Source organism: Henckelia pumila, unplaced genomic scaffold (genome assembly GCF_033568475.1).
Source record: "Henckelia pumila isolate YLH828 unplaced genomic scaffold, ASM3356847v2 CTG_525:::fragment_3, whole genome shotgun sequence".
Classification (NCBI taxonomy): Eukaryota; Viridiplantae; Streptophyta; class Magnoliopsida; order Lamiales; family Gesneriaceae; genus Henckelia; species Henckelia pumila.
The window spans coordinates 1938881-1962737 of NW_027331857.1; the positions used below are offsets into that span (position 1 = coordinate 1938881).

General features: G+C 38.4%; 1 protein-coding gene across 1 annotated transcript; it reads left to right on the forward strand.

Annotated features, from left to right (window-relative positions):
• Nucleotides 1-19728: 19728 nt before the first annotated feature.
• LOC140873367 (major strawberry allergen Fra a 1-2-like) lies at nucleotides 19729-20680 on the forward strand. The gene is made up of 2 exons (XM_073276471.1): nucleotides 19729-19928; nucleotides 20253-20680. The coding sequence occupies exons 1-2, from the start codon at nucleotides 19745-19747 to the stop codon at nucleotides 20549-20551; spliced, it is 483 nt and encodes a 160-aa protein (XP_073132572.1). The 5' UTR covers nucleotides 19729-19744; the 3' UTR covers nucleotides 20552-20680.
• Nucleotides 20681-23857: the final 3177 nt, after the last annotated feature.

Here is a 23857-nt window from a genome sequence, read left to right on the forward strand (position 1 = left end):
AAACTTTTAAAAATACCTACTAATCTGATATATAATAATAAATCCCGAAATATAATATTAAAGGATTTTTAAAGATCAATAAAAGTCATTAAAATGACTTATTTTGGCCAAAAATCAATTCTTAAATAAATATATAAGTAAATACTAAAATTTTCTTGACAAAATACCTTAAAATATTATTTTAAGGCTCATAAAACTCATAAAATATTTTTGGCTAAGAATTTTGGTATTTTGTCCGTCCGCGGTCCCGTCTACGCGATCAAAATATTAAATTCCTTAAAAATCTAGAATTTCCATAATTATGGGTTAAATGCTAAAATAAATTAAATCATGCATATAAATCACATAATATCACATAAATACATTTAACCCTTAATTAAAAAATTAATTTCTCCTAATTATGCATGCGGATTTACGTTTTAAAATTTTCGGGTGTTACAATTCTCCCCCCCTTAAATTGAATTTCGTCCTCGAAATTAATGTACTTACCCGAATAGCTCTGGGTAGCGAGTTTTGATGTCTGCCTCGGTCTTCCAAGTGGCTTCCTCCTCAGAGTGATTCAACCACTGGACTTTGACCATCGGTATGACCCGCGTCCTCAGTCTCCGCTCCTCCCTGGCTAAGATCTGAACAGGCCTCTCCTCAAATACTAGATCCGGTGCTAACCGCAAAGGCTCGTAATCTAGTACATGCGCCGGATTCAAGACATATCTCTGAAGCATGGATACATGGAAGACGTTGTGCACTGCTGCAAGTCCTGGTGGCAAAGCCAAATGGTAGGCCAACGTGCCAACTCTCTCCAAGATCTCAAAAGGCCCAATATACCTTGGATTCAGCTTAACTCTTTCGACCAAATCTCATCACCCCTTTCATAGGTGATATCTTCAGAAACACATGATCACCAACAGAAAATTCGAGATCCCGTCGTGGAGTATCAGCATAACTCTTCTGACGACTCTGAGCAGTCCTCATACGATTCCGAATCTGAATCACAATGTCTGCAGTCTGCTGTACAATCTCGGGACCAAGTAGAATCCTCTCGCCAACCTCATCCCAATGCACGGGAGATCTGCATCTCCTCCCGTAGAGAGCTGCATAAGAAGCCGTACCTATAGATGCCTGAAAGCCGTTGTTATAGGTAAACTCCACCAACGGCAATCTAGTCTCCCAAGAGCCCTGAAAGTCGATGACACAAGATCTCAGTAGATCCTCAAGAACTTGGATCACTCTCTCAGACTGACCATCTGTCTGGGAATGGAACGTTGTACTGAATAATAATCTAGTCCCCAATGCTGTGTGCAAACTCTTCCAAAAAGCAGATGTAAATCTCGGATCCCTGTCTGATACTATCGACACTGGTATGCCATGCAGTCTAACAATATCCTTGATATAAAGCTCTCCATACTGTGTCAACGAGTAAGTAGTCCTCACCGGCAAGAAATGAGCTGACTTGGTGAGTCTATCCACGATCACCCATCTAGTTCCCAAGTTTCAGTATCCCAAAATTCATGCTTCTGTTGCGCACTCTGATAAACAAAATATTAACTTTACTAATCATTTTTCCTAAACACAACAATCACACTATGCCAAAACTTGACTGATTTTATATGCTTATACACTCTACTTATCAATCCTCCAACATTCGTGAGCTGAACTTTTGTTCCCAAATTTACTTATTAAAGCATATGATTACAATATCTACCCCAATAAGTTCAACTTGTAAAGCTTATCCACACACTAGCCTTCTATAACAAGTTAAACATCTTTGAGTCAAACATCTGTCATTCATCGCAATTTTCTTCAACTTATCCATTTACCACTACACTTTCAACTATCGAACACTTGAAAATCTTAAATCTCGAGTGCTATAAATCCATGAAACCCAAAAAGTGAATTTAGTGTCAAATGTCATGCACAACATAAATTCTCCTAACGCCAGGAATATGCTTAAAATATATTAATTCTAATTCTGTGGTTAGTTTAGGCTTAAGGCACTTAGATTATCCTATTGGAGGAGTGAAATTCCCCGAATAGTATTTACATGTCATCATCTCTAAATAGCATAATAATATAACATTCAATAGTTAATTCCATATCATTTCCTAGTTGCCTCTATTTATATTCCATGGAATCTGAACTCCTCAAAATCAAAATACTAAGTCAATTACCTAATAAACTGAATAATCCGCTCACAAGTAATATATGTTGGTCCCATGTACAGTCAAAACACAACCAGTACCTTTTTGCTCATGCATCCCAAAAATCTTGGTGGAGACACTCCTATAACATGACCAAAAATTCAAGTTTATACAACTCAAGGATATTGAAAGAACATCCATACAAATACTTATATACAATTAACCCCAACGTAAAACGAAAGTATCGAGATAACAGTTATAATATCAAGTCATTACGCTGACTCGTGATTATTCCAAGTGCTTCAACTACCCATACAAGCGTATACCAACAACCCAAATTCTCAAATGACTCAACTCTTAACAAAAGAACTCACTCCATAAAATATATATATATATCGTCAACTCTTAGGTCATATCTAAAGCTTATATTACACTTGACATCGAAACCAAAATTTTATAACAAGTGTTATGCCACACCTGACCAATTACACAAGCCTATAAAAATTTACACCTTCATCATTCAGTCATCACAATATCTATAAGTCAGGCTGACAAGTTCCCAAATCTATTTATTTAAACGTAGTGACTTGAACGTCAAACCCAATACAGCTTACTTGGTAACACCAACCATGCGAACCCTTAATTCTTATCAAAGATTACCCAATTTTTTATCAAACTAACTCCACGATTATTTTTTTATTCTCAAAGATTCAAGAATCTAATACAAAACATACTTATCATCAATTTATACCTCATATAATTAAGAGTACAAACTTAAAACCACAAACCATTAAACTATAACCTTATGGTACCAGTGTCATCTCCAAAAAAATCATGACTTCTTCGTCAAGGGAAAAACCTTAATAGTTAAATGAATGACAATATGATATCTGTGAACCCACTAGCATAATTTGACACATGCGAACTTAATTCCCAAAAATATATACGAGACTCTATAAAGTAACATTTTAAATTCACCAAAGAAGAAAAGGATACAACCCTCGATTAATCATTCTTGCGAGGAATCCTACTCTTGCCTCAAGAAATAATTCTATTGCTATTACAAAAACTTAATGCCTCTTATTGGAATTTACCTTTATTGTTCTATTTATCGCTACACCTTCATAAAAAAAATTTCTTGATAGGCCCGCTACCTCTTACCATCACCAACCCAATAATTTACCAATGAAATCATTCTAACTTAAAATCAATAAGTTACTACAAAAAAATTCAAGTGACAACCTAAATATCAAACTTAGTTTCAACAAAATAAAACCAAATTCCCAAATTCAAAATTCCTTGAGGTCAACCTGTCGTATAACATGTCTTGGGGCATACTGCATCACCACATATTCTTCACGTAAATCGCAATGCATAACTAAGTATTTTAAAACTTTGCTAACATGAAATCTTAAATAATTACATATGCTCCTTATAGATCATAAGAAAAACAATTTAAAACTTACAGACCGATAGTGAGATTTCTGAGATTCACGTGGCAGATGGACACCCTCCAAGGACCGTGCTTTGATACCAAATGAAACATCTAGACTTTTTTAAAATTTTAATGCGGAATTATTTTTTTTTATATAATAACAATACATATATGCCCATACATATATGTATCATATTTAAAACCAATTACTGCTATACGTAGCAATTAAAATACTACTTTTTAGTAATAACTTAAATAAAAATAAACAAATAAATAATTAAAAAGGGTTTCATGCATGAAACAAAAATAGTAAATAATACATGTTTGAAACTCTCATATGGGAAAATAATAAAATAGAAATATGCAACTTTTTTTAAAACTCAACGTCATAAAAATAAATGTATCTTAAAACATCATCTAAAAACTGCAACGGTCACGGGGCCACTGTTCCGTGAGCTCATACATCCTCACCACCGGTAGGAGCTACATAAGTATCATCTGACTCACCTGCACCATATAAGCGTAGTGAGCCTAGGGGCTCAACATGTCTAAACTTGAATATCAAGGTTTAAAATAATGCATCACATAATCATACTAATACATATACATGATACATGAGCATGCATGAAAACATTTTATTTCATAACATAAATGCTGAAACATAAATCTTAAGCATAAACATCATCTTTCTTCATCATACATAACATAGTTGAGCAGGGTATTTTTGAAATAGTCTATGGTCCTATCCGTAAGTGTGACGCTTATCTGTGTCGACTGATCAGTCTCATGAACAAACGTATGTGGCGGTGATAAATCACCTCCTATGGTAGTAAACTACCTCATAAATCATATATCATATGGTGGATAACCACCCTTATGTCACACTACTTCAATTTCCATCAAGAAAATATTTTTGCTCAACTCATACATAATCATAATCATATCATAAAAAATTTCATGAATGCATGCACTGAAAATTTGTCCGTAATATATATTTAATTGATTTTTTTCATATTAAATATACTTATACTTAAAATATAAACTTCATGCATAAAAATAATTAAATATATATTCCGGACTTAGTTATTTTTCATGGGTTAGTCCAGACTGCTGGTCACTCACTCTAAGCCCATTAAACTTAAATAAGAGCCCAATTATCATATTTTAGCCCAAATAACTTAACTAAACTTAACTGGGCCTAAATAAAAATATTTAAGCCCATTAACTTAAATAAACCCAATAAGACACTAGACTGGCCCAAAAATCCTCTGACTGACCCAAAAATTCCCATGGGCTTCCAAGCCCATAAAAATAATTAGGCTAACTTAAATAAATTATTTAAAGCCCAAAATAAAATTATTTGGAAGCCCAAATAATTTTATTTCTAATTAATTGGCCCAAAAACCAATTAAAACCTTAAACACTTAAAAATTAAAAATACTCAAGCCCGGCCCACCTAACCCGGACCTGGACCGACCTGAACTGACCCAAAAATTACCAGACCCGATCCAGGCCCCAAGACCCAACCCAGACCTGCCCAAAACCCTAAACCCGTTTCCCTCTTGTTCCTTACTCTCGGCTGCGACCAGCTTCTGTTCAGAGGCATCGGCCGCCATACTCCGGCCACCAAATGGCTGGCGCACCACCACCTACACCTAGAAGACTTCAAGACGTTTCCAGAAAGCTAAAAACCAGCCCAAACAGAGTCCTAACGAAGGAGAACGAACCAAAACAAAATTTGCCTAATTTCTGCTCGCGCGCTGCGCGCGACGCCGGACTTCCGGCCATTTGGCCGCCCAACTCCGACCATCACTGGCTAGAGAACTACCTGAGATAACTTCCTCTATGTCTTGGGGTTCTAACCCAATTGGAATCACCCTCAAACCCGTCCTATACAGTGCACACGAACCATTCTCCCAAAACCGCTCAAATTGCGACCTTCTATGCAACCAGAAGATATTGTTTCGGTTCAGACCAACCTTGGCTCAAACCACTTGAACCACTCGACCCTAAGGCACCCTAGGACACCCCTTGACCGAGCCCCAGCCTCTGGACCATACCATGCTTGGAAAAAACGTGAGTCATGACCAATCAAGCAAGAACATGCATCAATACAAGGCATACATGCATAAACTCGAAATTTCCATGAAAAATCTGAAATAAAACACATCATGCAAGAGTAATAGCTTATATGGTGGCCAAATAAAAGTTTTAGACATGCCTTTTAATCTTTGAATGGAGATTGATGCGTTTACGAGACTCCGGGACGACGAACGGACCAAAAATCTACGAAGATCAAGCTTGGTCGGCTATGGCGATTAAGAAATCTGAAAAAAATGTGAAGAAGAGAATGGAGAGAAGGATGGAGTCGGCTGATTGAGTTTAGGGTAGGGTAGGCTTTAGTTTTTTAAATTTTGATAATTAGGATTAATTTAGGATAATAACTAATATAAATTAATGAGGTAGATAATATAACATAAATATAAGATTTTAAACTTTTAAAAATACCTACTAATCTGATATATAATAATAAATCCCGAAATATAATATTAAAGGATTTTTAAAGATCAATAAAAGTCATTAAAATGACTTATTTTGGCCAAAAATCAATTCTTAAATAAATATATAAGTAAATACTAAAATTTTCTTGACAAAATACCTTAAAATATTATTTTAAGGCTCATAAAACTCATAAAATATTTTTGGCTAAGAATTTTGGTATCTCGTCCGTCCGCGGTCCCGTCTACGCGATCAAAATATTAAATTCCTTAAAAATCTAGAATTTCCATAATTATGGGTTAAATGCTAAAATAAATTAAATCATGCATATAAATCACATAATATCACATAAATACATTTAACCCTTAATTAAAAAAATTAATTTCTCTTAATTATGCATGCGGATTTATGTTTTAAAATTTTCGGGTCTTACATCGAATGAAAAAGAAAAAGAGAGAAGAGGCCGAAAAAAAGAGTGATAAAAAAAGTGAGATGACTTTAGAAAAAAATAATGATAAAATAAAAGATGAAAAAAAAATTGAGCGGAAAGAGGCTGAAAAAAAGATATATATAGCCCAAAAAAGTGAGTTGAGGGATGTTACGAATTCTTAAATTCCACTTGTGTTGATGATTTATAAGGAGATACTTCTTAACACAAGTGTTATAGCCGGAGATCTTCTGAGCATTGTTGTTTCACTATTGCAGGAATTCGATGACTTATTTCCGGAGGAGCTACCTCAAGGATTACTACCTTTGAGAGGAACTGAACACCAAATTGATTTGGTACCCGGGAGTGCATTGCCGAATCTTCCAGCTTATAGGAGCAATCCGGAGGAAACTAAGGAGTTGCAATGGCAGGTAGGTGAACTTTTAAATAAAGGTTTTGTGCGTGAGTCGATGTCACCATGTGATGTACCTGTATTGTTAGTACCTAAAAAGGATGGATCTTGGCGTATGTGTGTTGATTGTAGAGCTATAAATAACATTACCATTAAGTATAGGAATCCTATTCATAGATTTGATGAAATGTTAGATGAATTGCATGGTGCTTGTTAGTTTAGAAAAATTGATCTTAAAAGTGGTTATCATCAAATTAGGATGAGAGAGGGAGATTAGTGAAAAACTACATTTAAAACAAAATATGGGTTGTATGAATGGATGGTTATGCCTTTTGGTTTGACTAATGCACCTAGTACTTTCATGCATTTAATGAATCATGTTTTACGTGCATATATTGGAAAGTTTGTGGTTGTCTATTTTGATGATATATTGGTATATAGCAAAAACTTAGATGATCATGTGGAACACTTGAGAGATTTTTTAGTCACATTGCGTGCTTAACATTTATATGCTAACCTAAAGAAATGTGTGTTTTGTACAAACGAACTCGTGTTTCTTTGTTTTGTTGTGAGTGCACAAGGTGTGAGGGTTGATGAAGAGAAGGTAAGTTCCATTCGAGATTGGCCGACACCTACATCGATTGGTCATGCTCGAAGTTTTCATGGGCTTACGAGTTTTTACAGGAGGTTCGTGAAGGACTTTAGCACATTGGCGGCGCCTATGACTGCGGTCATCAAGAAAAACGTTCCATTCCATTGGGGCGAGGAGCAAGAGAAGTCTTTTAATATCATTAAACAAAAGTTGATTAATGCTCATTTACTTGTTTTACCTGATTTTACTAATACGCTTGAAATTTAATGTGATGCATGAGGTGTAGGGATTGGAGGCATGTTGATGCAAGGGGGAAAGCCAGTGGCGTACTTCAGCGAGAAGTTCAATGGAGCATCTTTGAATTATCCTACCTACGACAAGGAGTTCTATGCATTGGTGAGGGTACTTGAGACATGGCAACATTACTTGAGGCCATAAGAGTTCGTGATTCATACGGATCATGAGTCTTTAAAGCATCTCAAGGGACAGCAAAAGTTGAATAAAAGACATTCCAAATGGGTAGAGTTCGTAGAAACTTTTCCTTATGTAATCAAGTACAAGCAAGGTAAGGAGAATGTGGTAACGGATGCATTGTCAAGAAGGTACGTGCTCTTAAGTACTTTAGATTCTAAATTTTTGGGGTTTGAGCATATGAAAGCGTTGTATGTGAGTGATGTTCATTTTGGTGAGATTTATGCATCATGTATGCGTGGTCCAAAGGTTAAATTTTACTTGCATGATGGCTATTTGTTTAAAGAGGATAAATTGTGCATTCCTAAGTCTTCAATTAGGGAGTTACTTGTTAGAGAATCGCATAGTGGTGGTTTAATGGGACATTTTGGTGTGGCTAAGACATATCAACTGTTGCATGAACATTTTTATTGGCCTCATATGAAGCATGATGTAGAAAGAATGTGTGAGAGGTGTGTGACTTGTAAGAAAGCAAAATCTATGTAGTGACCCTTACCTGGATCACCTACTAAACAAAACTTAGGCATGCAATTAACTTATTTAAATGGATATCAGAATAAAACTGCGGAAACCATAAACATTATACAATCCCAAGACAAGGAATCTGTAAATACCCAAATATTATACAACCATATCGAACAGCTGAATCAATCTAATAACAATAGAATAAAACCTAGGCGAAGATCCAGCTGGCCAACAACTGCCTAGCCCCTCTTGGATTCACCCGCCTGATCCAATCGCAAACCTGCCCCATGAAATAGGGTGTCCAGAAACACAGAGTATGAGACGTGAGCATAAAATGCTCAGTACGAGAGTATGAGTATACATGCATGCAAAGTGAACTCCCTATAACTCGAGGTCAAAGATCAGATAACAGAGACAGACCGGGCCCTGGTATGTAGCACGCTGTGCCGTCGATTCAGGAGGTGGCTCTCATACCATAATACCAGTGGATATGCCGGACCCAAATCGATGGAAGTCCAACCACTAACAGGATAGGGAAAAACCCTACTAACAGACATCTCAAAGGAGATAGCTCAGTATACAAATGAATGCAGCATAAATCAATGACATATAAATAATGCAGTCACATAATACATGCATACTCAGTCAGGATATCTCGAACAGTACTTCCGTACCTTAAATCAGTGCGAGCTCTACCAACTCTAGGTCCACGCCTATAGTCTGCTCTACACTGCCAAATGATACTACTATCATTAAAGTGCTCTAAAATCCTTAACTAAGCTATTGCATACTCCTAAATATTTATAGGAAGCAAAAGCTATACCTTCATTCGTCGTTAGCCCTTTGCTGTCGAGTGCCTCAAAACTAGGCCACAGCTTCGCTACAATGCCTGGATCGCTATGCCACTTTCGGATTCCCCACGGGATGCCTAGAATTCCCTAGATCTGAGTTAGAAGGCTAAGGAATCGAGAGAGAAGAGGTGATTGGTGCACTTCAAAAATGAGCTCGGCACCCCCTATTTATAGACGGAGTTCAGATCGTCCGAACTGGAATTCGGGTCGTCCGAACACGTTTGGGTCATCCAAACTGGGCTTTGGGTCGTCCGAACCCGATATTATGTCATTGCTTACGTCAGCATGATGATGTCATCCATGACGACTATCGCCAGCACGTTCGGAGCGTCCGAACCACTCTTCGGATCATCCGAACCCTGACTTCGGACCGTCCGAACCTTGACTTCGGAGCCTCCGAACTCGATGACCCTCAAACCATTTTCAAGTGTTCCGAATCCAATTCCGGACTCCGTTAACCAATTAAGAGTTCCTTTATCACGTTTACTCTTAACTAGTAGGATTAATGAATTGATTAACACTTAATCACTGATTTCAGGTACGGGCTACTACATTCTCCCCCACTTAAGATATTTCGTCCTCGAAATCAGATCTTAAGTACTGAATGTAATACAAAAATCAGAAACATTCTTTATTCAAATCAAACGTTTACAGAGTTTGTAACTGAATACAACTTATGAATGTAATCAAAACAACTCAGGATGGTCTTCACGCATCCTGTCCTCAAGCTCCCAAGTAGCTTCCTCAGTGCCTCGGCGCTGCCACTGAACTAAAACTAGAGGAATGACTTTGTTCCGCAAAACCTTATCCTTATAATCCAGGATACGAATAGGTTTCTCAACATAGGTCAAATCCTTGCTCACCTGAACCTCAGACCGCTGCAGAATATGAGACTCAGCCACCACATACCTTCGCAACAGAGATACGTGGAACACGTCATGAATACTGGAAAGATGCGGTGGCAAAGCTAGTCGATAAGCCAAATCACCAATGCTCTCCAATATCTCAAACGGGCCGATAAATCTTAAAGACAACTTGCCATTAAGGCCAAATCTGAGAATTTTGCAAAAAGGTGACACTCTCAGAAACACTTTCTCTCCGACATTGAACTGCAAAGGTCTACGCTTGGTGTTAGCATAGCTGACCTGACGATCCTGTGCAGTCTTAATCCATTTCTTGATCTGATCAACAATGTCTATCGCCTGTTGGATAAACTCCGGTCTCTCAGCATGTCTCTCCCCCATTTCTTCCCAGAAGAGTGGAGTACGACAACATCGCCCGTACAACGCCTCAAAAGGTGCCATCCCAATACTAGTATGATAACGGTTGTTGTATGCGAACTTGATCAATGGAAAATGATCCTGCCAGGCTGAACCAAAGTCCATGACGCACGCTCTAAGCATATCCTCCAAAGTACGGATAGTGCGCTCTGACTGACCATCAGTCTCCGGATGATAGGCAGTACTCAAACTGAGAGTAGTACCCATCGCACGCTGAACACTCCCCCCGAATCTAGAAGTAAACCTGGGGTCTCGATCGCTGACAATGCTCACAGGCACTCCATGAAGTCAAACGATCTCCTGAATGTACAACCGAGCCATACGATCCACATTGTACTCCCAACTATAGGCAATGAAATGCGCTGACTTGGTGAGTGGGTCCACCATAAGCCAAATAGCATCACAGTTCCTCGGGGATACCGGCAAATGGGTCACAAAGTCCATTGTGATAAACTCCCATTTCCATTCAGGAATAGGCAGACTGTGAAGCAATCCTCCAGGTCGTCGGTGCTCTGCCTTGACCAGTTGACACACCAAACATCTCGAAACAAACTGATAAACACTGCATTTCATTCCCTTCCACCAGAAATGAGTACGTAGATCTTTGTACATCTTGTTGCTCCCAGGATGAATACTTAACTTAGTGCGATGCGCCTGCGACAAAATCTCCTCTCGCAACTCTACATCCTGTGGAATCACAAGTCTACCAGACAAACACAGAAAGCCATCTGACTGATAATGAAATCTAGACAAGCTACCCTCGTTAGCTAGATGAGCTAGACACTGGGTTTTTGAATCAGACATCTGAGCATCTCGAATCCGCGAATACAAAGCTAGCTCAGATAATATCGCAAACATCTGGATACTCTGCATACCTTTCTTATGCTTGAAGGTATATCCTGAAGTACAACAGTCACTGATCGCACTAGACATCGAACAAGTCTGAAGTGCGGATAGTCGCACCTTGCAACTCAAAGCATCAGCGATGAGATTAGCAGCTCCCGGATGGTACTTAATCTCGCAATCATAGTTCTTAAGCAAGTCCATCCAACGTCTTGGCCTCATGTTCAATTTCGCCTGAGTGAACAAATACTTGAGACTCTTATGGTAGGTGAAGATCTCAAATTTCTCGCCATACAGATAATGATGCCAGATCTTCAAAGCGAACACAATGGCTGCTAACTCCTAATCATGGACTGGGTAGTTGTCCTCGTGAAGCTTCAGCTGTCTAGAAGCGTATGCGATCACATGCCCATTCTGAGTCAGGACACAACCTAACCCCTGAAGAGAAGCATAAGTGTACACCACATACCCTCCAGATCCTAACGATAATGCCAACACCGGTGCAGAAGTCAACCGCCGTCGAAGCTCACAGAAGTTCTCCTCACACTCGGAGGACCACTCAAAATCCACACCCTTGCGGGTAAGCTGCGTCAAAGGTCAAGCTAGCTGAGAGAAGTTCAGAATGAAGCGACGATAATACCCTGCTAGACCCAAAAAACTACGGATCTCAGCAACCGTCATCGGACGCGACCAATTAAGCACCGCCTCAATCTTGCTTGGATCAACAGAAATCCCTTCCCTGAATATGATATGGCCAAGAAAGACCACTCGATCCATCCAGAACACACACTTGCTCAGTTTGGCGTACAACTGCTCATCTCGAAGAGTCTGCAGTACCAACCGCAAGTGAGAAACATGTTCTTCCGTATTACGCGAATACACCAAGATGTCGTCAATGAAGACCACGACAAACTTGTCCAAATACTCCCTGAAAACACGGTTCATCAGGTCCATTAATATAACCGGCGCATTAGTCAAACCAAATGGCATCACTAGAAACTCGTAATGCCCATAGCGAGTACGGAATGCAGTCTTGGCTACGTCCTGATCACGGACTCTCAACTGATGATACCCAGATCTCAAGTCAATCTTGGAGTAAACTGAAGTGCCCTGCAGCTGATCAAACAAGTCATCAATACAAGGCAACATATACTTGTTCTTCACAGTGACTCGATTCAGCTGCCGATAGTCAATGAACAGCCGCATCGATCCATCCTTCTTCTTTACAAAAAGAATAGGAGCTCCCCAAGGAGATACACTAGGACGAATGTACCCCTTGTCCAAAAGATCCTGTAGCTGATTCTTCAACTCACGCATCTCTGACGGAGCCAGACGATACGGTGCTCGAGAAATAGGTGAAGTACCCGGCATCAACTCTATGCCAAACTCGACTTCCCTAACAGGAGGAAAACTCGGAATCTCATCAGGAAATACATCTGGAAATTCATCCACGACCGGAATACTCTCTATCCCAACGCTCTTAGCGGACAAATCAACTGCATAGATAAGGTAGCCTTCCCCGCCAGACTCTAGAGCTCGACAAGCTCTCAAAGCTGATACCAAGGGCATCGGGGGTCGTGCTCCCTCACCATAGAAAAACCAGCTCTCTACTAGCAGTCCACTGAAGTTCGATAGGTATTCAACATATCTATTCCCAGAATGCAATCAAAGTCGTCCATCGCAAGAACCATGAGATTCGCTAACAGAATGTTCCCTTCGAACTCTAAAGGGAAACACATCACTAGAAGCTTAGCCAAAGCAGATTGGCTCGTCGGAGTAGAAACAGACATCACTACATCTATTGTAATGCATGGTAACTTATGCCTCTTAACAAAACGTGCAGAAATGAAGGAATGAGATGCACCAGTGTCAATAAGTACAAGAGCAGGTATACCATAAAGCAGAAATGAACCTGCGATGACTTTCTCATTCTCCTCCACTGCCTGATCATGTCTCAGGGCAAACACCTGGCCAGAAGCTCGTGGCCTCAAATGAGAACTCCCAGCAAGCTGTACCTGCGACCTCTGCTGAACGGTGGCCTGAGAACCAGATCCTGAACCAGAACCAGAACCGCCTTCCCCAGATAGTGGACAATCCATCCGGATATGACCAATCTCTCCACAACGAAAACAAGCTCCAGAAGCTCTACGGCACTTGTCGGATGGATGGTTCTTCCCACAATGATCACACTTGTCCTTCTTACCGAAACGGACAACACCAGCAGAGCCAGAGGAAGAAGATGTAGATCCAGACTTCTTGAAAGATTGGGCACGGGGACCCAAAGAACTAGCAGGTCTCGAATGAGAGAAAGACCTGTTCCGCCGAATGCTGTCCTCCGCCTGGTGACAACGGCTCACCAAACCCTCGTAGGACATGTCGTCGCCAACCGCCACACGGTCATGGATCTCAGGGTTAAGGCCCTAAAGGAACAGATTATACTTCATCCCAGAGATGTCAGCAATCTCGGGGCAATAGGATAGCAGATCAAAGAACTTTTTCTGATACTCATCAATAGACATGGCTCCCTCTCGTAGACTCAATAGCTCGCCCGCCTTCGACTGACGGAGTGCAGGAGGAAAATACAGCTTCTGAAAAGCTGTGCAGAACTCGGCCCAGGTGGCCACTCCTCTCGCCGCAATAAAAGGTGCAGAAGTAAACCTCCACCACCTGCGCGCACGTCCATCCAGAAGATAACCCAAGGTCTCCATCAGAGTACGCAGCGAAAGCTGATTTGGGCCAACTCATGTGGGTGCAAGGTAAGATAATTTAGTGTTGTTATGGTCTAAAGTATTAGGACCTAGTTAGTAAGTTTTGAATTTCGAGAACGAAATTCCATTTAAGGAGGGAAGGAATTGTAGCACCTAAAATCCAATCTACTATATCGCACGCATTAATTTAAATAAATATTATGATTATTATTTCTTTTTAGCTTAATTGATTTAAATTCTTTATTTGAATTATGTGAAATAAATATTAATTATTTATTCAAATGATTTTGTTGTACAAAAATATTTAATTAATGCTTTTAATCATTTAATTAATTTATTTATTTAAATGATGTCATTGTGCAATTTAATTGTTTTAAATATTTTAAAAGTTTAAGCTTTTTAACTAAATGATTTTAATTATTTAGTTTATTCATTTAAATTATCTTAATTGTTTTGTTTACTTATTTAAAATTTCTTAAGTTTATTTGATAGTTATTTAAATGATTTTAACTGTTTAACTTATTTAATACTTTTGATTATCCAACTTATTTATTTTAAAGAACTTAAGTTTAGCGGTTAGTTATTTTAAATCATTTTAAATGCCTAGCTTATTTATTTAAATGGTTTTAATTGCCCTAGTCATTTTAAAAGTTCTTATTCCGCTTGTATATTTATTTAAATAACTTTTAATCAATCATTTAGTTTATTTAAATTACTTTAATCGCTCTTTTTATTATTAAAACATTTTACTTATTGTCGTGACATCAAAATATTTAAATTATTGATTTTAATTTCTTAGCTAGTGTTTAAATTCCTTCAAATGTTTATTTGTTTTTGTGAAGTCTAAGTTCCATAATTTAAATTTCCTGCCTAATTTAGCCTCGATATTTAAATTTCTAAATTCATGATGATTTAAATGCTTTAAAATTTTCTTAGAATTTAATTGTTTGAATATTTAAATCTATTTACTTGAGATACTTGAAATTAGTGACCTTCGGTTCCGGCACGCGGCAATGGTGGACACGGCGGGAAAATCTCGTATTTTAAACTTTGATGGCCAAAATTCTTGAGATTTGAAGAAAATAAAAAGAAAATATTATTTTAAATTTTTTCGAATAAAGAAAATCGCGTAAGCGCATTTTCGCGCGTAATTCTTTAAATTTCCCAAATTCGTCTTTTTGGACCCGAACTAGTGAAATTTCATTCTTGACATTTAAATTAAAAGATTCTAGACTTAGGAATTTAAAAGGAGGACAATTTTACAAGCCAAAGTTGTAATACCTAAACTAGCACTATTATTAGTGAAAGGACAATTTTGAGCATGTCCTACACTCACACACTCACATCTATACATATATACACTTAAAATATCTCACCACAAAATAAACACTAGCATTTCTAAATCATTTCAGCTGCCACACTCCTCCTTCCCCCCCCCCCCCCATCTCTCACGCCATTTCACTCCTCCTCCTCCAAGTAGCTCTCGGCGCCCCTCTTTCCCTTCTCCCTTGCCTCCGGCCGTCCTCCCCTGTCTCCAGACATCGTGTTGCTGCCCCAAAGCCACCGTAGGAAGCTACAGCAGCTGCTGGTCATGGCCTCCAAGCAGCAGCCGTCCTTCTTTTTCTTGGTCTTGCAAGAGTTAGGCAAGACATCTTCTCCTCTCTTTAAAACCCAAGTATAGAGTATATGTTTTATTGTTCTTGGCCTTGCTATGAATTTCTCATGATTTGAAACATGATTTTGTGTGTGTATGGGTTCAGTTTTCAGCAGGGCCAAGTGCTTGAGGTGTGGTCTTGTGCATTTAAATTTGTTAACTCGTTTATTGAGCTTATTTGAATGATTTACTAGCATCTAAATGAAATTTTGCATGTTGTGAATGGAAAATCATAATATACCCTGCTGATTTTGATCCATTATTGTGTGTGAATGGTTGTTTTTAAGTCTCACTAGATGGTGGACAAGTTATTTAATGCATATGCTTTGAAATGATGTAAATCGAATCGAGTTTGTGGTGTTTGAATTGATGTTTTTGTGTGAATGGATGAAAGGAGTGGAGGGTCTGCCCATTGGGTGCTCATGTGATGAAACATGTGTTTTTGAATGAGTTTTGGGTGGATTTTAGGGCTGGTTATTGAGCATTTTGGTTGGATTGTCGGTTAGTAGAGTTTGAGGGCATCGGGCCAGCGTTTTAGAGCAAATGATTGAACGAGCTAGCGCCGGGCAAACGACTAACTCAAGAACCCTTTTCTGGTCATTTAGGGACCCTTAGAAAATGCTTGAGTGAGTTTTTGAGGTGTTAGGTTATAAGGAGCGAGTTCGGGAAGCCTTAGCGTTAAGGGCACCAAAGCTGAAATTTTTCACCCATGCGTTCAACCTCTAAAATTCAGTTCTGATGGGTGCCTTAGCAAGACCTGGGCAGGGGCTACCCATAATTTTTAAAGTGTGTGTGATGTTAGGGTCGTGTCGGTGTAAATTGGGCCTATTTCAGATAAGAATCAATTAAGTTATGTGTGTTTTAAGTTGGAGTGACGTGAGCAGATTTTTCTATGGTCTATGGGCTGCCCGGGAGTCTAAGTTGTTGGGTTGGTTTGGGCCATTATAAAAATGTGAATACTGGTCATATGAGTATTTTAAGGTGTGTTTGAGGTGCCGGTTCGAACGAAAAGTCTTTTGAATTTTAATAGGATGAGTTATGGATTTTATGGGTTAATCGCTCGAGTTAGGCCCTTGTGAGCATAAACTTAAGTGGAAGAAGAAAAGCCTTTGAGGTGAGAGTGCTCCCCTACACTCCAATCATCCATAAAAAAATTCATGTCATGCTATCTTTTGAGTTTATGTCATTTAAATTATTCAATACCCATTTATTTGTGTGTGTGATTTCAAAGTTAATTAAAAAATCTAGTCCCGAAGTCTTATATTAAAGAATGTTTGATTAAGTATAAGTTGAAATGAGAATAGTTAAATGAATGAAAAGTTAAAGTATGAGGTGAATTGGTTGTGACTTAGACGTGCAATGATAGGTCGGGGGATGCCCTAACTCACTTGCCAAATGAGACGTGTAGTACGGTGTTTAACGGGAGACATCCCGACATCTCTACCAAATTCAGACGTGTAGTACGGTGTTTAACGGGATAAATCTCGGCATCCCTACCAACCAGACGTCTAGTACGGTGTTTAACGGGAGAAATCTCGGCATCCCTACCAAATTCAGAGGGGCAATGTGGTGTTTAACGGGAAAAATCTCGGCATCCTTGCCGGCATTGTATACTATAGCCATTGATCGATCAAAATCATAGTCACAATCGAGGAGCTAAATTCAAAAGTAAATGTAAAGGATAACTGACTCATTAATGTTGTTTTTCATCGCATATTGCCATTGTTCCTACTTCGGGCATGTTATGACACTTTTCTTTCGTGTGAATTTTCATTGTATAATTAGTACTACTTTTATTACGATGCATTATTTGTAACCCTTGCTGTATTATTTAAATCTTGTTGGGCTTTTAGATTCACTACTATGCTTGGTGTAGGTTGTACTTTGTTGAGATCGAGGGGCATGACTTTCGAGTGGACTGCGATGCGGGCACGACACATCCCTGCGACCTATGCTATTCTTCCGCAGAAGTCTATTCAAACCTAAATGTTATGAAATATTTATTTTGTTTATTTGGCAAATGTAAATGAAATGATTTTTAAGATTTGTTTCTTGGTCTGTAAGGATTAAATTATAAAATTTTGATGTTTGTGATGTTGAACCTTTTCCCCTGGTTTCTCTTTCAATTATTCGGGTCTAGTATTTCTGTGTTGTCGGTTGCTTTTGTTGTTTGCTGTCTGTGCCAGGTGGATTTTAAAAAAAAAAATAGATGGGTCATGCCGAAATTTTTGAAAAACCCGCAATTTTATTTAAGTTTATTTAAAGTAGAAGTTTAGGGTCGTTTCACCCGCCCTTCCAGTAGGACATCTATAAATCCCCTAAACTGACTAAAGAAGCTAGGAACGAGAGAGATAAGAGGGAAATGAACGAATATGAATGAGTCTCAGCACCCCTATATATAGACAACGATCGGAACCTCTGATCGCACGATCGAAGCTTTTGATCCGATCGGAACGTCTAATCCTTGCTCAGCCAACCACGTGTGTTTCCTTCTGCCGACAGTCCAATCGGAGCTTCCGATCTCGATGACGTCACTGCATACATAATATTTCGGACAATTGGCATTTGGAGGAGCTTCCGGTCGCAGTTCGGAGCTTCCGAATTCCCCAGAGCTTCCGAACTGGTAATATGGCTTCGATCTGTTCAGACCTTCCGAACCCTGTTCGGAGCTTTCGATCTACTAGAAGATCAAAGCTCTTACCGAATCAATTTCGATCGTTCTGGATCAATTTTTTAATTCCTTGAACTCATTTGAAAATCTCTTAATCGTGATTACTTCTCTTAAACATGATTATTTGATTAATTAACACTTAATTCTTTAATTCTGGATACGAGTCACTACATTACCAATATTTCATATAAACTTTTATAAAATTTTGAAATTAGCTAAATATTTATTTATCTTTATCTAGACTTTACATATGTGTGTCAAAGAATACAAACATAGATATATAGTTATAAAATGTTGAAAATTATCACTAACTAAATTTGCATTAAATATATTCAATTTGTTAATTAGGTATGAAATAAAGTAGAATCTTCTAAATTATTTAACTTTAACAACCTCGCTGATCTAGAATCTCTAATCCTAGTGGCTAGAAGCACTTATTGCCGATGGTTCGTTGTAAATTAGATATTAAAATATAAGCAAAACTACCCTAGCTAGTCTCATTTCTTATAGAGAGTAAAATCATAGACTTCAATTTAATTTTACATAGAAATAATCAACCACGTAAACCCATAAAATATGTTACGACATAAACGAGTAAAATGTAAAAATTGTAAATTTAGTCTTGTTATATATCTCACGCACATCTTATAGAGTGCATACTATAGTCTATGGAATTTTGAACCAACTCCTCATGAAAATGTGTTGATTACCTAACATAGGCTCCGTTTGGACAAATACTTGAAGAAGGTTTTTAGAAAAGTTTTTTTTTTCAAAATATTTTATAAAATGTTTTAAAAGTATTTTAGAGAATAAATATGTGTTTAAAAATCTATTCTACAAAAAAATTTTAAAGTTGAAAAGGTGTTTGGACAACTATTTAAAACAACAATTTTATAGTTAAAAATAATTAAAAAGGTTTTGGACAAATATTTTATAAAAACCTTTTAATTCACGGTTTTAATTCTAAAAACATAAAAAATATATATATTTCAAAAAAAATTTAAAAAAATTATTCTTGAGAATAGTTTCTTAAAAATATTTTTCAAAAAAATCTTATCAAAACAAATACTTTTTAAGTTTTTTTTCACTTATCTAAACAGAGCTTTATTCTTCATGTTCGAAAATGGTATTAATTATTTTATTTTAAGATAAGTGAGGTCATTTCGCAATTTCAAAACATTGTAAGGGGCACGTCGGAATTCTGTAAAGAAATTTCGACTATAAATAAATTCTCCCCCAATGTCCTCTTGATTCTACCACAAGTAAGCAAAAAAAAAAAAAAAACAAAAACAAAAGGAATGGATGTGATCACTGCCAACCATGAACTGAAGGCCAAAGTCTCCCCTAAGAGGATGTTCGAGGCAATAGTTATCCACGGCCCCAAGCTATTACCCAAAATAGCCCCACGGGCGATTAAGAGCATAGATATCCTCCAAGGCCACGGTGGTGTCGGAAGCATTAGGCAGATCAATTTCCCCAATGGTAACCAAAAATCTCTCGTTCAATCAATCTTGGTGTTGTTAAATTCAAAATGAAAAAGTTTTGTTTTAGAGCAATATTACCCATATTGCATTAAAATCAATTTTTGACAAATCAGAAGACTAAACTTTTATATTGGTCAACTTGCATTAGGACTTCTTTTAGAGATTTAATTTAATTTATTATATAAAAAAAGTGTATTTAATTGATATTATGACTACAACTTAATTAATTATATAAAACATTTAGAAGCTCACTTCTTACAACCACCATTTATCATAATTTTCTACCTCAACTTGATTTGATGGCGGTGAATATTGATGGTAGGTGCTCCATTCCCTTACATTAGGGAAAAAGTCGACGTCGTCGACACGGAGAACTTAGTGTTCAAGGCTCGTGCATTTGAAAGCCGGATGTTTGCCGACAAGATTGAGGCGATCCACTCGACGCAGAAGTACGAGGATTCAGGCGACGGAGGATGCATCGTGAAGCTCACAGTAGAGATTCACCCCAAGGACGGTGCCGAATTCAACGAAGAAGATCGCAAGGTGGGCAAAGCATTTGGTCGTGAGATTTTCAGCATCGTCGAAGAATACCTCATTGCTCATCCTGATGTGTGCCCATGATTTGTTTCGATGATACTTAATTTTACCATATCTAACGATGATACTACCATAGCATCTCAATATTACTTATCTCTTTACCTCTTTTATATTAACTTACATGTTAAATAAACCCTGCAAAATATAACTATGAGCGTTGTTCTACGGCTTTTTAAAGGGTATTTTTCAAGTTTATACAATATTCCAAATTTACCCTTTATTAATATTATTTATAAAGAATTCCTTAAAAGTAATGTTTTCTATCAAAATAGTTTGTTAATGAATATCACTAATTAGACGTAATAATTATTTTTGTTGGGTTGAGCGAACATGACGTTAGAGATAATGTACGGTTTAAAGGATTTGACCCTTACCACATGCTATAACTTTTGGTAAAACAGTAAACGATCGATCCTACAATTGGTATCAGAGCCAAGGTCATGAGTTCGATTTCCATAGATGGCAAGGAGTGTAACTATTGAGACGGAGATTGTTGGGCTGAAATAAATGTCCCATCTGGGTAGAGCGTTAAAACCATAGCGCTTGAACTGCTGTGTGGTTTAAAAGATTTGAGTTGTACCATTACCACAAGCTATAACTTTTGGTATAGTGAGCGATCAAACCATGACTCTTAGGATGATGTGTTGTTTAAAAGATTTGAATTGCACCATTACCACCAGCTATAGTGTTATAATCTGATGTGTGGAGGGGGAGGGGGAGGGGGGTTGGGTTGAATACACACTCTTAAAAGTTTTCTTTTAAAAATTTTGACCGTTCGAGTAGGTGTTAACCAACTAGACTAAAGTTCTCGAATTTTTTATGACATTTCAAACAACGTAAAAGTGCGAAAACAGTTTAATAGCCTTCAATAAATTTTTTATACTCAAATCACAAGTAAATCAACAAGCTAACAGATATTACAGAACACAAGAGACATGGAAGTTCGAAAGTCGAATCCTTCTATGTCTTTCTTTCTTCCACACGGAAAGAAATTCACCAAAAGAATTTGATTTTATAGATTCTATAATAACCCACACCAATACTAAGACTTACCCAATGCCTAACTCAGAACTCATAGTACACCACAAGATAAGATTACAGTTCTTATCAAACTATGAAACACAATACCACCATCTCCTTAGATACAAAATATCAAATTCTTCTTCTCGAGCTTTCTGTATAAAGCGGTCGAGGACCTTGAAGAACCCTTGGTGGATTCTTGAAGATCTTATAACTATCTGTTTGAGCTAGGGTTGATTTGAGAAAAGTAGATAAGAATTTTTTGAGTGCTCAAGTGAGCTTGCTAGCTGTGAGACATCGGTTATAAATAACTAATCTCGGATTAAACAACAATTAAGCATACAAGATCCAAGACTAAAAGCAATTTTTTTTTTTAAAATGCCTCGCGCTCGCGCGAGATGAACGTCTCGCGCGCGCAGGCTACATCTCCAGAGCCCCAGCTGAAGGCTCGCGCCCGCGCGAGATACATCTTTCTCGCGCGCGCGGGCTAACAAACCCGAGCCCCTGGGGTTTCCTCGCGCGCGCGTGGTACCACCTCGCCCGCGTACAGAAGGACTGAGCAGAAAATGCTCATGCTAACCAAATCATTCCCGCGCTTGCTTTCCAACATGCATTCCAAACATACACAAAACGGTGTAGAGAATACACGCAATATCAAAACATGCTAAAACTCAAGTCCAAAACATCAAGGAGCATAACAAGATTATTCAGACATGCAATGACGACATTCAACCATGAAACTCGCATAGATGATACAACATAACGATGAAGTTTGAATTCTAAACATGTTCCAAAAGTGAACTAGATTGACATGATAATTCGACTTCTAAACCGAGTCCCACTTCTATCCCTTGATCCCGAAGCTAACCATGCCTCTTTTGACTTGATCCTGCCCCACCTGTTGCCAAGTACACATACAAAACAAAGCAACAACCGGATAAATCGGTGAGAAGATATTCCCAGTAAAAACAACATAACAAGTAATACATGTAATATATCAACATAATGCTTTCAAGACAAGATAATCAACACAAAACGAATGATATGCATGTCTTTAAAACAAGGATATCAACTCTGATAATCAAGGAATTGCTGCTCTGCTTTTTGGGATCCTGAGGATGAGATCACGTAAACAAGCCACCGACCCTCCCAATCAAGGTGGTGCCACGTATCCCACTCCACTAGACTTTGAGCAACTATAATGAGTATGCTAGCACTAGGCGAAACGGCTACGACCTAGGCCACTAAATTATAGCTCCCAAACGTCTAATAAAGAGCCGTTCTGCCCGCTGAAACAATAATGCTGGCTCAATATGAATGCATATGGAAACATAAAACATTAAGCCTGTAGTAGCCCGTACCCGAAATCAGTGATTAAGGGATTAATCAACGCTAATTAAATAGATTGGGTACCGGACAGATCGGAAGCTCCGATGCAGGATCGGACGTTCCGATCGAGATCGGAAGCTCCGATGCAGGATCGGAAGCTCCGATGGTATTACGTCAGGCATGACGTGTGGCAGGGTCGGAAGCTCCGATCACCCCTATCCGAAGTCAACCAGTGATATTTTGACACATGGCAGATGAGGATCTTCGGAAGCTCCGATGGCAGGATTGGACGTTCCGATCGAGGAACGGAAGTTCCGATAGAGGATCGGAGGTTCCGATCGTGGTCTATAAATAGAAGGCCGAGGCTTCATTTTGATTTGAAAATTCCGAGAATTCCCTCTCCTTTTAGACGTTTTCGAGTTGTTCTAGTCTTCTTAGGCTTGGTCCAAAGGTCGGCGATGCATTCGGGAGTCTTAGCGGAGTTGTGCCCAAGTTCTGGAGGCATCGACATCAAAGGGCTAACGACGGACGAAGGTATAGCTTTTGCTTCCTAAAAATATTTAGGAGTATGCAATAGCTTAGTTAAGGCTTTTAGAGCACTTTAATGATAGTAGTATCATTTGGAACTGTAGAGCATACTATAGGCGTGGACCTAGAGTTGGTAGAGCTTGCACTGATTTGAGGTACGAAAGTACTGTTCGAGATATCCTGACTGAGTATGCATGTATTATGTGACTGCATGGTTTATATGTCATTGATTTATGCTGCATTCATTTGCATACTGAGCTATCTCCTTCGAGATGTCTATTAGTAGGGTTGTACCCTATCCTGTTAGTGGATAGACTTCCATGGCTTTGGGTTTGGTAAATCCACTGGTATTATGGTATGGGAGCCACCTCCTGAAGCGACGGCACAACGTGATACATACCAGGGCCCGGTCTGTCTTTGTATCTGATCTTTGACCTCGAGTTATAGGGAGTT